Raw genomic sequence first — 15,575 nt, 5'->3', positions numbered from 1 at the left:
CTGTTCAAAGGGGTAAACCTAGCCTGGCCTAACAAGCCTCTTAATGCTGTTGTTTTAATGCATCACTGCCAAACATAACTAGTGTTTATTGGTTACTTGAGACATGGTGCATAATGGGACATATTTGGAACTGCCTACAACACGATCTTTGTGGTGTTAAAAAAAAAAAGTCTGTCTTGGGACCAGTGTGACTCGCAGAGTCATGAGTTATACCTACCCATCGGTTTGAATCTGAATCTAAAAATACCTTCCTCAGACTCTGACAATGCCTTCTTTGTGCTGGAAGTGTCATGCTAAGTCTCTTCCTGTTAACAGACTCACACTGTGTCTGCAAACTTTGCAGGTTTTGATGATCGAACCTTGCAAAACATAGAGAAGGCTCATGTCTGGGACTGTGAAGAGAAGATGGGCCAGAAAATCAGAGCAGCTTTTTCTTTTCGGCCTGCTGAGCGCAGAGTGAGTGTTGAAGCTTTAGACCCTCTGCCCACCCTGGCTGACCAGAGGGGAAGGGGAAGGGGAGGGGGAAACAACAGAAGGAGGGATCCCGTGTTGAAGGTGAAAAGGGTGCCAAAGTCCTGCAAATGGAGACGAGGGTTTAACACTCAGTCTGACTCTGACAGTTGAGTTGTTGGTTGAACAGTTTGGATGGCTGCACTGTCCTAGCGTGCTCAGCAGACACAAACCCTCTGTGGCTCATTTCCCGCTCCCTCTGCTGTTTTGTCTCTCTCACTGTTTGTCTCGGTTTCCAATCTTCCCATCTGTATGTGATTTAGGCACAGGCTCAGGGGAGAGGCAGGTCCACTAGGGGAGAGGAATCGGGGCAGGGAGGGAGAGAGAGAGAGAGAGAGAGAGAGAGAGAGGAAGGGAAGCAGTCAACACAAGTTTGTTTTACAGGACTCAGCTAGGGCCGGGATAAGGGGCAGTGGTGGATCTGGACGTCGCAAGCTGTGGAAAAGCGAAGCCAGAGGGTGCAGCCGATCATAAGGGGCTGCCCAGGGACTTCCCTACAGCCAGTGGACACTGATTGAGACTTAAACGAAGGATCAGTGGGCAAATACAAATATGGCAGCAAAATCTCTGCCCTTCTGCTTTCTCTGCATCTTCTTATTGATTGCAAGAATAACTTCTGGGGAGCAACAGCAGTCAGTTCTCAAAGTAAGACACATTTGGTTTTCCTTCTTTTTGGCTTGTATACTGTGAACGTTATCAGTTTCTGACTTTCTATGAGTTACGATTGAGTACACAGGCTTTTGGGAAGCTGGAAATGATGTCTTGGGAGTTTGGGTTCTTTGCAAAGCTCTCTGAGGACACAGAAACTTCACAGTGGTCTTGCAGTGGGTTCGCATGTGTGTTTATACCATCAGAGGTACCCCAAGACAACAACTCTGATAGGCTTTGAGTTACTGTATGTGATTCAGGCACAGGCTGCTCCTCCTGCCCCTCCCTGACAGTTCTCTAATGGAAAGCAGCTACAAAATGTTGAGCAACAGCATGGGGAGGGGGCACAATATGCAGTAAGGGCATGGAAGCCATTAATGACTACTGGCACACACTCTACAATTCCATTGGCAATAGCTTTAATACTTGTAAGCTCACACGCTTAACTTAAAAGTATTGAATTTATGATCATAATAAACTTAGACTGTGGGGAAAGATGCATGGAGATAAATAATGTGATAATGTGAAAGTCTGAGGTTGTTGCATGTGCATTTTCACATAATATAAAAACCCTGGCATGATCATACAGCACAACACTGGTCTTCTTTCTTCTTCTTTAAGTTATAATATGACTCAGGCCGGTGTTTGTTTGTGAGTGCAGACTACAGCTGGTCTTCTGGCAAAGCAGTCAAAGATGTGTTTCTTTCCTTCAGTGTTCAAAGAATAACTTGCTATTAGATCCCGAAATCAAAGTTTGCTCCGAATCCACAAGTACTCAAATCTTTGACGGACTTCTAAAAGTCCATTTATGTATCTTCATTATAGGCTGTTCTGTTTATGATGACCCAGTGCCTGATGTAAGTACAATGACTGCATTGTCTTGTGCAGCTACTAGACCTCGAAAGTGGTTATGGTTAAGGGCAGTGTTTACGGACCTTGCTGAGCTTTGCTTTTCTTGTCTAAACAACAGAAAAAAATATAGCAAAGGTCTGACACAGGACAGTAGAGAGGAAACTGGACTTTGCTGGAGCCTCATCAGAGATGGTCTCAGTGAAAGAGTACTTGTCGTGAAGTCATTCTTCAGGAATAGAAACAGGGAGAAAAAGGCTTAAATATGCCAGTGAGAAAAGGCAGTGACAGGTTTTATCTAGTGGTGAATCCAAATGTAAAATTTTATGCTCATATCATCATCAGTATGTACAAAAGATGTGTGTCTTCAGCCATCTTTCTGTTTTTACATTCTATACTGTAATTCCGAAAAATATATGCATGTTTTAAAAAATCACAAGTATAAAAAAATGATCGGTGGGTGGTTCAAGATTATTGTATAATACTGCAAATCACTGCAAAAATTAAGTTTTTGTGGTGCCTTGGTAGTGCTTGCAACACATTCTTAACATAATATAAATTTATAGTTAGAGATAAATCTAGCACTTTAAGCAAATAGGGATATTTATTAACTATAACTTAACATTGTGATAATAAATATGAGATCTGTATGAGCAAAGTCACTTATAGTCGGGATGAGATTCTCATGACCCAGGGTATATCCGGATGTTCAGAAGAGTTACAATGACTAAATCCACCGTCTGACCATCCCTTCAAGGTCAGTCTAAGTACAGCAGATAATTCCATTTGGGAGGCAAAGCGGAAATGACATTCAACCCTCAAGCATTAACATTTAATCCACTTATAGTGCCCTTGTGCTAGGAAAATCTCAAAAAGCAGGCAGAAGTACATATATTATAAGCAACACATCCACAATAAGAGCTCCGTGTACACACATGGCTGTACAAATTTCAACCTATATTATGGGACAGGGTGTTGATTTTAGGTGAGCTAATCTGTGGAGCCATAAATTGTTTTTTGCGTGTGATACCTGCCTTATGGTCCATCCTCAGAGCCTAGGTCAACACACAGATACTGATAAATACCTAAATGTCAGAGAGAGTGAATCATTGGAAAAGTTATCTTCAGTTAAAAAACAAATCGAGGTTATATAATATGCTGAATGTAAGCTTTGTCCTGCCCTCGCAGTGTAGGAGGGCCACAGAGATTGTTCACATTACTAAGCGTGCTCACAGCTGGCAGAGAGCTTCAGATGTTTGTGAATGTTATTAATGCTTTCAGGTTTAAGGGGTGTTTTTTTCAGCTTTAAGTTTCTATCAAGGCTATCAAATCTATTTCTATTTGGCATAATCAAAGGGAAATCTAATAACACAAACACTGTGAGGCCGCAGACTTTATTTGAAAGATGTAGTTTCTGAAATTATGCTTGTTTTAAATGTGGCTCGTTAACCCTCTTTCATTTTTATTTTTTTTTAAAGAAGTGGCTGAGAGGCTATAGATTTTTTTTTAAGTTTGTTTGAGCAACATAAGCTTTCTTACAAATCAAAATATGTTGAAACTGTAGTCAAAAGCAATATTCACCTAAAATACACCCAAATATTTTGCTGAGAGTAAAGTTGTAAGATTGATCCAAACTGTTTGTCACCAATTCTGTTCGTAATTGTTATGGTCCGAATTTCTACACTTAACCAAGTGGCAGAAATCCCAAAAAGTTTATTCTGTTCATCTGGACGTAGCGTTTTTTAAAGGGAGAAACGTTTCATCCCTCAGTGGCTTCATCTTGGCTTTATGCAGATGATGTTCTTCTATTAGCTTCATCAGGTGGTGCTGAGTGTGAAGCAGCAGGACGGAAAACGGTGGAGGGCCCACCTTGGTCAGGGAGAAGTGGCTATTCAAAGAGTGCCTTGCAGTCTTATTCATGAACAAGGGGAGATTTGGCCATGTCAGCAGTGATGCAGATGCTGCACAAGTCAGTAATAGTGAAAAGAGAGCTGAGCTGTAAAAGCAAAGCTGTCGATTTACCGGTTGATTTACTTCCCCACCATAACCTATGGTCACAAGCTTTGGGTAGTGACTGGAAGAATAAGGTTGCAGACACAATAGAAATTAGCTTTCTCTGAAGCTTGGCTGGTCTCTGCCTTAGAAATTGGCTGAGTTTGGTGATTCTCAAGATAGACTGACAAGAGTCAGATGAGGTGGTTCAGGCATCAGATTAGGATGCCTCCTGAGTGAGGTATTCCAGGCATGTCCTACCAAAAGGAAGAGCAGACCCATGGCACGCTGGAGAGATCACGTCTATCAGCTACCCTGGGTGTGCTTCAGCATTTCCCCAGACAAGCTGCATGAGGTTGTGCGGAGAGGGAAGTTTGGTTATCAGTTTAATCTACTTTAGTCTTTATGCTGACCTAAGCTATCTGGTTACCACTGTTTTGTACTTCTTGGGGAAATGTCAGATTATCATGGCGAAGAAATTGAACTGACAAAAATCACTTGATATTGATGATTTGTATTCATATCAACTGTAAGAAATCTGTTTTAAGTATGAATGTGATTTGCATTTCTCTTCTGTCTTTCTGTTTATGGCCAGATAAACATAATGTATAATGTAACTGTTTGTTCTTCTGTTTAGGCTCTCTTGTAAAAAGACATAGTAACATTGTAACATTCAAGTCTAAAGATGTCCAAGTCCTAGCAGTATACCATCTGCTCTTCGGCCCTCAGCCCCCTTCCTCTATTCCCCTGTGTATATGAACTGCAGCTGTTTGACCCATCACAGACTGTCACACAGTTAATAGGTCTGAACTATTTCAGAAGACTTTAATGTGCTTTTACAAATGATAGATAATTGGGATCTTTGTGGTTTTCCCATAAACTTTAGGCTCATTAGTTCTAATAGCTTAAACTAACATTTGGGGCTATTTTTTTTTTTTCTTTGAGCACTGATCCCATTGCCACATTTAATAGGAGTATGTGTATACATGGAAGGTTTACACATAAGTGTTTACGTGACAATAATAGATGTCTCTGTGGATGCTTTTCCTGTAGACTCAGGGAAGCCTACAGGAAATGGATCAGCAAGAATAATAAGAGCTCCTGTTTGCAGGATGTTTCACATCAGCTTGCAACATAATAACGTCTTTGTGTCGCAGCCCATCTGTGAATAAATCAAAGGAGAGTATGAGTCACATGTGGGTATACACTACTGTATGTCTTTGGAATGTTCCATCGTCTGGTTATTCTGAATGCAAAGCATCAATGTCCAGCAGAGTGAGTGGAACAAGGAGATCAAACTATGGTGGTCTTGCAGACTACTGCAAACAAAGTGCTACTGTACACCTCACTGAATGGTGCTGCTTCAGAAAATCAAAGATATTCAGAGGGCCGAGTGTGTGCGTGACGCCTCTGAACTCTTGCATCACATTGTCGTCAGAAAGTCTGGTTAACAAACATCAGACAGGATGTAGTGTTTGGACTGATGTTCTGTAAAATGTCAGGATGCTGTACTTTTATCGTGTTGTGTGTTGAAACTGCTAAATTATCAACCATCGATTCAAATGCCCAGAAAGTGAGAGCCATGACTGAGAATCCTGGGTCAATAGCATTTTTATATGTTGATAGATAGCACAGGATATGTTAGCGATATTTATCTGTATTTGGTTCTATAATATTTTAATGGAACTGAACATCAAGCAGCTTCTTGGTGATTAAAGTTAAGCTGCATTTTAGCCACATGCTAAAGCAGCATAGTTTAAGAAACTGAGAGATGTTACATTTCAAATCAAGTCTCTTATTGTGGTCTATTTGTAAACTTAACTCTAACCCTAATCAGCTTTGTGCAGTCATCATTAGCGATGACATCAGTCCTAGCCCCAACGCTAAATGCTAAGGTCAGAGCTCAGTCCCTGAAGAAAATGCACCCGAACATTCTCCCTCTATCACTACTATCAGTCAACATTTTGCATTTAATGAATGAATATTGCACGTGGCACATGACATATACATCAGTTTACCATATAACTGAGTCCCGGTATAAAACGTAGTTGTGTGGCAGATTCACTCGTATTAAGTTTTTCTTTACCCTGACAATAGACTAACAGATGGACTTAACCGCTGATGTTTCACACACTGTTTTTACACTTGGCTTCAATGTTAGTATTTTATTTTCTGTCATGTTATATTTTCATTTGTTTTTTTGGAGCTGGAGGCGACTATATATATATATTCAAATTTTATTTATCAAAACTGAAGCACAAACTTCCTGTAGCTGCTGTACCACAAACTGTTTGTCAGATAATTCCATTATAAATGCTCCAAGTACAGTGACTCAAGGAGAAGCCTAAAGGGCAGCTCCCAGCCACATTTGCCTTTGCCAAGATCCACCAGTCAAAGTCTTAAACTTCCAGTAAAGGAACCACAGTTTTAGCATTGTTATTCCACTTTTCATGGCCTGAGGATGTTGTTTAAATACAAGTTTAAACAACCAATCAACTTAACTTTGAGAGTTCCTCAACTCTTACCTGCAGTTAGTGTGTCTACTTAACCCAACTAGAGTTTTCTACAAATTTTTACTTTACAGAAAACTGACATTTCTGTTCCCACTGCAGGTGTGTGGCAGGGGATTTTTCCTCAGTGAGCAAAGCAAATGCCTGCCATGTAACTGCAAGGGGCATGCTGACTACTGTGAAGACATCACTGGCATCTGTATAGTAAGTTGACTGCCTTTCACTCAGTAAGGTGCCCGGGTACACAAATGTTGTCGTAAACATAATATTTCCTCTCGCAGAACTGCAAATACCACAGCATGGGTGATTTCTGTGAAATGTGTGAAGATGGCTACATTCTGACTCCTGGCCTGGGTGGACGCCACACCTGCCAACCATGTGCCTGCCCCCTCCCCATCCCATCCAATAAGTAAGCTGCTCTGCTGTTGCTTGTGTTGCCACAAGACTGACAGACATCTCAAAAATATTTTCTTCTGTGTGTCCGCCCAGCTTTGCAGTGCACTGTGACAAAGGAGGTGCCACTCCACGGTGCAAGTGCCAAGAGGGTTACTCTGGAAATTACTGTGAGAGGTCTGTGCTGAGAAGGCCTTGAACAAGCAATCAGTAAATTATGTAAATCAATTATAACATAACTGCATTACCTGCGCATTCAATAAAAAGGTACACGTTACAGACTGAGCAGAGTTTCATGTCAATGAAACACATAAAATATATTTAGGTTCACAACATTCACACTTATTTTATCTTACTTACTTAATATTGGAATGGCCACAATATCTATACAGCATCTAACTCCAACTGCCATATATAGTACAAAACTTTTAAACACCACAACATTTATGAAAACATGAGATCTCTGTAAAGTGCAACATCACATACACTGTCATTTATATGCATAGGACTTATGCTCACACCCAAGATGAATAGATTTTGCTAGTAATTTGCTAAAGCTTACGGATCACTTCTAACTGGTTCATGAGAGCAGCCTTAGCTTTGTTTGTTTTGTTTTTTTTAAACAACTAGGAAGAAAGTCATGAGCTTTTAGTGATGTGTTAACATTTAAAACTGAATAATGTCCAATTTAGGCATAAAGCTACAACAATCATTAGCTTTGCTTGTCTTGTAACAAAGGTCAAAAAGATTTTCCAAAAGTAGATTTTACTTTACTGTGTTAGACAGTGAGGCTCTCAGTCATCTGCAGTTTCTTCCATCCAGGTGTGCTCCCGGTTACTATGGCAGCCCAATGACGACTGGTAGTTCCTGTAAGAGGTGCGACTGCAATGGTAACACTGACCCCAACCTGATTTTCAACGAGTGTCACAATGTGACGGGCCACTGCCAGCACTGCTGGGGAAACACTGCCGGTGCCAACTGTGAGAGGTGCACCCCAGGGTTCTATGGCGATGCCATCAGTGCCAAGGACTGCAGAGGTGGGGATAATGGGTGAATACCCATACTTTAGGGGGTATTTCCTATGGGATAGCTAATGTTTGATGCATGAAAGCATTGTTCCTCAATGTTTTATGGCAGTTCTCACACGATACCCCAACAATGTAATTTGTGTATCTTAAGCCAGTCGCATAGATGGGTGTGTAATGTAATGATGGGAGATTAATGAAGTTTGTTGATGCAGTTGTTCTGGCTGGCTGTTCAACATTCTTGTCATAAACTCAGTGACAGTAGTCAGGCATTCCAGCAGCTCATTGCAGACTGCACACACTGACCTGCACTATTGTGTCACACTGTCCTGAAGTCGCCATAGAGCACTTCACAGGAGGACTATTTTTTACAACTTATTTACTCAGTTTAACCTTAGCTGCTTAAAAGAGATGACAAAAGGTGACAAAAGTGCAGTTTTTAGCCCCACACAACCTTGAAGTTGCTCTGTTGCAAAGACACATGGTCTCAATTCCATATCAAGGATTATCGTATGCCTTTAGAGGCCCTGCAAGTCCAAAAATAACCCTTTCCACCATACTCGTGACATAATTTGACCTCTGGTGTTCTCATCACTCCATACATCCCATGTCTTTTCTAGAGTGCGAGTGTGACAAATGTGGCACCTCTTCATGCGATGACAGGACAGGAGTGTGTCACTGCAAGCCGGGAGTCACTGGACGGCTGTGCGACCAGTGTGAGGTGAGACACAGCACGTGAGCTTCTTTATTGCAACTCTTATTTCTTCTTTATTAATAAAAAATATGTCCCTTTGTGTACAATTAGGCACTGACAACTAGGCTTAGGCAAGTTCCTCGGTTAGGTAAGAATAATAATAAAAGATCGTGGTTTGGCTTGGCTACCATTATAACACCTTCCAACTTTCTCTGACATCAAACAAACTTTCTGTCAAAATAGACAAGTTATAAATTGATCCTCCCAGACAAACAGAAAGCCTTTTTCCGACTATTCCATATTCTGTTATGAGACTGGGATGGAGTGGCTACAGGGCAGGACCAGCCTTACATCACTCAGCCACTGCCCAGGATAAAGCTTCATAGAACATACGAGGAGCAGACTCAAGAAGGCAGTTCAAACATATAATAAATAAGCTAAGATTCTTTAGAAGAAAAAGGCAATATAAAAGCCAAAATAGGTCTAGTTTATTTTTTGTGAATTTATGTATGCGTGTGTCGATGAAAAGATGAAGTCGATGCATGAGTTCAAGCAAAAACACAAAAAGCTGCAGTTACGAAATGTCTGCAAGGGTCATTGTGAGGTTAAGGGAAAAGTACTGAAAACAGGGCAACTGTTACATGAAGCATGAAAGCTGCAGATGAAAGCAGCTGAACTCTCAAGTGAGAACATAAAAAAGATGGAAGCAGTTACAGCTGAATGATTTGCCTACATTTTTTTTCTAAGATCTACAGTAGTTACTGCGAACTGTATTTTGACCCTTACAATGACATCAGAGCACAGCATTTATCTCTTATATTATGCACAGAGCCTGCTTCAAAATGAACTGGAAGAGCCCAATAACTGGAGTCCAACACTGTTTTTCACTCTTGTAATCTAGGAAGGCTACTCGGGTTTCTCCAGCTGTCAGGGCTGCCGGAGGTGCGACTGTGGGCCAGCTTCCCTCCGGTCCATCTGCCATCCTCTCACCCACAGCTGTCCATGTCGCCCGGGGGCTGGAGGTCGTTACTGCGAGCGCTGTCTCCCAGGATACTGGAATTATAGCCCCTCTGGCTGCCAGAGTAAGTTATCTGCCTGTACACAGTAGGGCAGATAACTTGACATAATCAGCATTTGTTAAAAACATTCAGTGTAGATTCCCAGAGGAAAAGACTGCACTGAACGCTCATGTTCCCACACCCACTGTTGTTTTAATGTTCACTGGTGGTACATGTGGTAAAAGTACAAATTCTTCACTTAAGTAGAAATAAAAATTGTTTTTAAAAACACTCTGGTAAAAATTTGAAATATAATAATATTTTTAAAAAATACCAATTTAACTGAATATAAACTTTTCACATTTTTTGATATTGCTGAGCTGTTATGAGTGTTGCGTTTTTTAGTTTTACTTTTCAACAGCCACCTCGACGCTCAAGGAAAAACTCCCTTTTAACAAAAAACCTTCGGTAGAACCAGACCCAACTGCTGTGGCCGGTTTCAATTTTAAAAGGCTAATTAAAAGTCTACACTGGGACTTGATCCCATGTGAGAGGGGACTGACATCATTAATTAGATGTGTTTTTTCTGCCCTTTTAATCTGTTGTGTAGGTGCTGGACATAATAATATGTATGTATTCCCCTCAAATGTCTTAAACCTAATAGTAATTAGGCTTTTCGGAAAAAGTAAGGAATCCAAAGTAAAGTAAAGCACAGACGTCCGAGATTCAATGCAGAGACAGTAACAGTAAGTGTTTTACTTTCTTACTTTTGACCTCGGGTGTTAATGATGTCAGAGGAACATCTGCTGGAAGCTTTGATAGTCTCTGTGGCCAGTGACTATCACTGTGAGAGTTGGATGACATCAACGCCCAATTCCAAATCTATATACATACACAGCTGCTTAAATAAGGAGTCACACACTAAAGAAACCACAAGACAGATGTGCAGGCCTCAAGCCAAGTGAACATCTGCAGATTTTAATGTCTTGTTTCCAGCTGGTGAAAATTTTCAACTGAATGAAGTGTCTGTTTTTGTTGGGGTTTTTTAATAGAGTGTGACTGTGAGAGTGGCTTCTGTGATATGCATACAGGAGGATGCCTGGCAGAGTCTTCAACGGTCAACCTGTGCAACATCAGTAAGTGCAACAAACAACAGCGGCAGAAATTCACTAACTAAAGGAAAATTATGTGAAGAGCTCTGATCCAAGTTGGGTTTTTCGTTCTTTTTCCTGACTTTAGCTTGTGATCAGTGTATCTGGCATCTGATTAAAGACATGGAGCACTCCAATAAGACACTGGACCAGCTAAAAGTTGGAGTGTTGAACATTACCACAGGTGCTGCTGCTAACGATAGAGTGAAATACTACAACTATACTGCTCATCAACTGCAGGTACATGCACATTTATATGTATTAGTGCTATAAAGGTAAAATGAAACTGCACTAGTAAAACCTTTTTATACATATAATGTGCAAAAGTGTATGTGTGCTGGGAGGTACATTGCTCATACTGATGAATCTAAGACTTGTCATGTAGCTTGACAGTTGCCGCACAAATGTATGAAGCATTTTAGCTTCAGTAGCATCACTGTTTAAGCTCATTGTTTTGGTTTTTGACCTCACAACTTTGATTTGACTTTTCAATATCAATTTCATTTATATATCGCCACATCACAACAATATTGTAAGGTAAAGACCCTACAATAATACAATTTGCATAGCACCAAATTAGCAAGAATTAGCAACTACACCCACAACATTCAGTTTCTGTTCATAGTTTACCTTCCAATTAATTCTGATAGTTCGGCTTTATTTTTGCACAAACATATTACAATGTTAGCTCTATGATAGTTGTAGCTTCCTTTACATTTTTAGCTTTAAATGTGTGGAATGTAAGACATTTCTACAGAGACAGACAGAAATGCTGCTATTTAAATTCTGATGCATGAATTCCTGCAGTGAGTTTTCATTATTTCTACTTCACTCCTGTCTTCCTTTCAGAGTGGGTATCGAGTTTGGAGAAACAAGTCGTCTGTAATGCAGGCCCAGACTGAGGAGCTGAAAGAGGCCACAGATGTTCTGGTACTGGACATCAGAGAGCTAGGGAAATCGGTGAGCACCATCAAACCTTTAGATGTTTAAAGCTAGTGTTTGTGTGTCTGCAGTCTAGCTATTTTTTCACTTACAATGGGCGATCGTGGCTCAAGAGTTGGGAGTTCGCCTTGTAATCGGAAGGTTGCTGGTTCGAAGCCAACAAGAATCGATAAGGAATTGAATCGATAAGTGATATCAGTAATGGAGTCAGAATCAGTTATTCTTGTAATCGGAAGGTTGCCAGTTCGAGCCCCGGCTCCGACAGTCTTGGTCGTCGTGTCCTTGGGCAAGACACTTCACCCGTTGCCTACTGGTGGTGGTCAGAGGGCCCGGTGGCGCCAGTGTCCGGCAGCCTTGCCTCTGTCAGTGCGCCCCAGGGTGGCTGTGGCTACAATGTAGCTTGCCATCACCAGTGTGTGAATGGGTGGATGACTGGATATGTAAAGCGCTTTGGGGTCCTTAGGGACTAGTAAAGCACTATATAAATACAGGCCATTTACCATTTTACAATAATGTAGAAATTATATTACTCAATATCAACTTGCAGGTCATACTTTCCCGACGCATATTTTTATGCTTTTATAAATAATAACCTGTCACAGCATTTAAGATGCTACATTTATTTACATTTATTAAAATGTTTGATTTTAGGCTTTGACTTATCTCTTTATTTGTGGCTTTTCAGGAAAGTGTGGTGAACATTCTGTGGAACATGTTGGATAATGACACACTGGAGACCTTCACACTTGCTGAACAGCTCAGCATAAATCTGACTGATCTAAACATACGCATTGAAGGTATCAAACAACTCTCAAACGCAAAAGCCTGTTTTGTTGCTGTGTCCGGTGAATTAAATAGTGAAACTGTGTGCTATGTCTAAATGTATTTTACCTATCTTAACTGGGTTTTAATGTTACACGTTCATACAGAGATGATCCACGATTGGGAGGTGTACAGTATCCAGCAGGAAGTGGATCCTGAGGTGGTGAGAAAGAGCTCAGCGGACGCTGAGGGAATAGTGGCTTTGATGAGGAAAATAGACCTTTCTCCAGGAGAACCAATCGCCACTGGCGAGTCCACAGAGGCCCATGACTGTAAGACACACAACAGTTACACAGCAAACACCTGCGCATGATTACATCACTATATCCCTATTACACTGTAGTGAGCAAGGGTTGGAGATGCAACATTATATGAACATTATTTTGATATTCAAAGCATGCACATTTTTTGTAAACATGCACATGTGCAAAACAGGCTGGTAGCATCAAGTTGAATGGTGGCAACCTTTTAAGGTATCGGGTTGGGTTCATACCTACCCCCTATAGCCCAATGGAATCATACCACAGCAGAACTGTAAGGCCAAACATGCATGTAAAAGACTGGTTCAGTGGTTCAGTCATGACCTGGTAGATGTTAAAAGGTTAAAAGAATACATTTTCTGCATCAGATAATGCATACAAATGTATGTAGCAGGTCGCTTTGAGTGCTCAGAGTAAAAATGAGCTAGATAAGAATCAGTCCATTTACCATTTATAATATAACTGCTGTGGATGAAAAGACTCACAAGTTCTACAAAAACAGCACCCTGAGTCACTCCAATGTGTTAGCAGTGGTGATAAAATTTCAGCTAATGTTTCTGGTCGTGTTTGCAGTGCTGGGCCGCATTCGGCAGTTGGAAAAGAAGCTGATGATCACAAACAGCCGCCTCCCGTCTGTCCGAGAGGTCTTGTCCCGCTTTTCCGGCAGACTGTCAGAAGCTCAAGGCTTTCTTGCAAAAGCAGACAGCAATGTGCACGAGGCGGAGAATAAGAACCGAGCTAGTGTCCTCAAATTCCAGAGGCATGAGGTAATTTCCCGTGACCCCACTCAGCTCTTACAGCGCCCTACTTCCCTCTCCCATCTACACTATGTTTGATTCTCTGTTAGTTTTTACTTCTATAGAATGGCTTATTTCTTCCTTTTTTCAACTCAGAATACTTCAAACAGTGTTGAGTTGTGATTTTTCACACTAGTACCTGGCATTTAAAGACAGAAGTACAGCGTGTTCTTAGTCCGAAATGCACAGTTGCAAAAGAGCAGAGAGAGAAGGAGATCTGGTTGTACTTTGCCGGTCATGTCAGAGAACTCTATTACTGTGGTATTTAGGTGATGAGAACAGAAACTTAAAACCATCTGTGGGAGTTACATTAGAAGGGGGCCTGCACAGGGGAAAAAGCAACATTGCAATGCAAGTGTTTTTCCCACGATAATATTCACAGCCTACCCACACAAACATGACTGACTTTCTCATGATGCACCCAGCCAAGTCTTATCCCAAGAGGGAAAAAAAACAAAACACTTCTCTGCAAAAACACTAAGATGCACATAATGTACATGTTGAATAGACCGAGAGCAGGGGTGTTTTTTTAAAACATCTGGGAAGTTCCTTTTAACTCCCTTTTAACAGGAAGAAACCTCCAGCAGGCTCAGGGAAAGCCAGCCATCTGCCCTGAGAGGTTGGATAGTAGGAGAGGAAAAGGTCATAAAAATAAAAAATATGTACATAATTAACAAAACTATGTTATAGTTATAGTTAAAATACCATTTGGAAATTCCAGAATTTTGTTCTATTCAGATTACACTATCTAGAGATATTTCCACAATACAACTTGTTGTGTTTGTTCAATCCAGCATGAAAGTTGATTTAAAATATAATTTCCTTCCTTTCTGTGACTAAGAATTTCATGTTAAAAAAATATTCAAAGTTTTCTTTTGCATTTTTATGAAATATAACCATATGTATTCAGACATTGTCACTAGTTGCCTTTTGCAATGTGAAGTTAGTTAGCAAGTGTATGCTCAAATTTTTTTTTTTTTAACTAGTGAATACTCCATAAAACTTCTAGGCAATTTAGAGACGGTTGAGCAGAAAATGTAAAGATTTGCTGACTTGAGATGGAATGGCCCAATATCTCTCCTCTTCAGACCAGATACTGAGGGATTTCTATGAGTCCTAAAATTAATTTTAAAGCTTAATTGGTCAGAACAAAGGACATAACCTTTAAACATTTTTTATCTAGCTATAGCACAGTTTTTGTTTTTATAATCGAGTCAAATTTTTAATTAGTCAACATAAAAACATGTGGTCATAATCGAAATCCAGGGATGCAGCAGAGCAGCTCCTGTTGGACTCTGCATTTGGTTACTTGTGAGCATGCGTGTTATCAGGAGTGGGGATCTCCATGATCAGGGTGTCTGCCATGAATAGCTTCCTAGCAAAACACAGAGCCTCTCCTAATCCAGGGCTCTACCTAGCCTCAGCAGACTGGTCGACACCAGTATGCGGCTGTATGCTGCTGGCTGACCACAGCCAATCAGATGATCTCATCCCTGTACAATACTCAGTCATGCAGTCAAATTAAAAGTGGGGTGTGGATGCTGAATCTATTATCTGTAACATACATGCCTAACATACTGCTTGAATGGAACAGCATAAATATTATGATTCCAATAAATAAGACTATTTATTCAATAGTATAGCTATTAACTATGTGATGTGAAAATTACTTGCAACAAAAATATACGCAAATACGAATACTTCTACGCTGCATATGAAAGATTAACATTGCTTCCAAAGTAAAGCCAGTGATGAAGTGTTTTAGCCCTTTAGTCTTTTTAAAGCAGTTATTTCAAAAATGCATCAGACTCAAAACTTGACGTAAAGTCTTTGGGAATATCATTGATTTTTGACCTCTATAACCACTTTAAAATTTGTTTAGTCTTTAAACAGGACTAAACAGGAAAATCTTTAGAATCCTATTCAATGATAATCACATATTGGCACTTATTAGCAGTGTTTTCTTCAGAATCTGCAGGAAAGC

The 15,575-nt window shown here is 40.5% G+C and overlaps 1 protein-coding gene across 1 annotated transcript in view; it reads left to right on the top strand.

Annotated features, from left to right (window-relative positions):
- The first annotated feature begins 823 nt into the window (after positions 1-823).
- The window catches only part of lama4 (laminin, alpha 4), a 35,441-nt gene continuing 20,689 nt past the window's right edge, over positions 824-15,575 (top strand). Inside the window, exons 1-14 of the mRNA XM_013914139.1 lie at positions 824-1,155; positions 6,612-6,713; positions 6,791-6,918; positions 6,999-7,079; positions 7,725-7,939; positions 8,548-8,648; positions 9,523-9,703; positions 10,672-10,755; positions 10,859-11,010; positions 11,620-11,730; positions 12,398-12,509; positions 12,642-12,806; positions 13,368-13,561; positions 14,162-14,210. Of these exons, the coding sequence (XP_013769593.1) occupies positions 1,063-1,155; positions 6,612-6,713; positions 6,791-6,918; positions 6,999-7,079; positions 7,725-7,939; positions 8,548-8,648; positions 9,523-9,703; positions 10,672-10,755; positions 10,859-11,010; positions 11,620-11,730; positions 12,398-12,509; positions 12,642-12,806; positions 13,368-13,561; positions 14,162-14,210 (1,768 nt within the window). The 5' untranslated portion in view covers positions 824-1,062. The remainder of the gene's footprint in view (positions 1,156-6,611; positions 6,714-6,790; positions 6,919-6,998; positions 7,080-7,724; positions 7,940-8,547; positions 8,649-9,522; positions 9,704-10,671; positions 10,756-10,858; positions 11,011-11,619; positions 11,731-12,397; positions 12,510-12,641; positions 12,807-13,367; positions 13,562-14,161; positions 14,211-15,575) is intronic.

The sequence above is a fragment of the Pundamilia nyererei genome, unplaced genomic scaffold (assembly GCF_000239375.1).
Source record: "Pundamilia nyererei isolate P.nyererei 1_Seehausen unplaced genomic scaffold, PunNye1.0 scaffold00174, whole genome shotgun sequence".
NCBI lineage: Eukaryota > Metazoa > Chordata > Actinopteri > Cichliformes > Cichlidae > Pundamilia > Pundamilia nyererei.
This window is presented reverse-complemented; position numbering and strand designations above follow the sequence as displayed.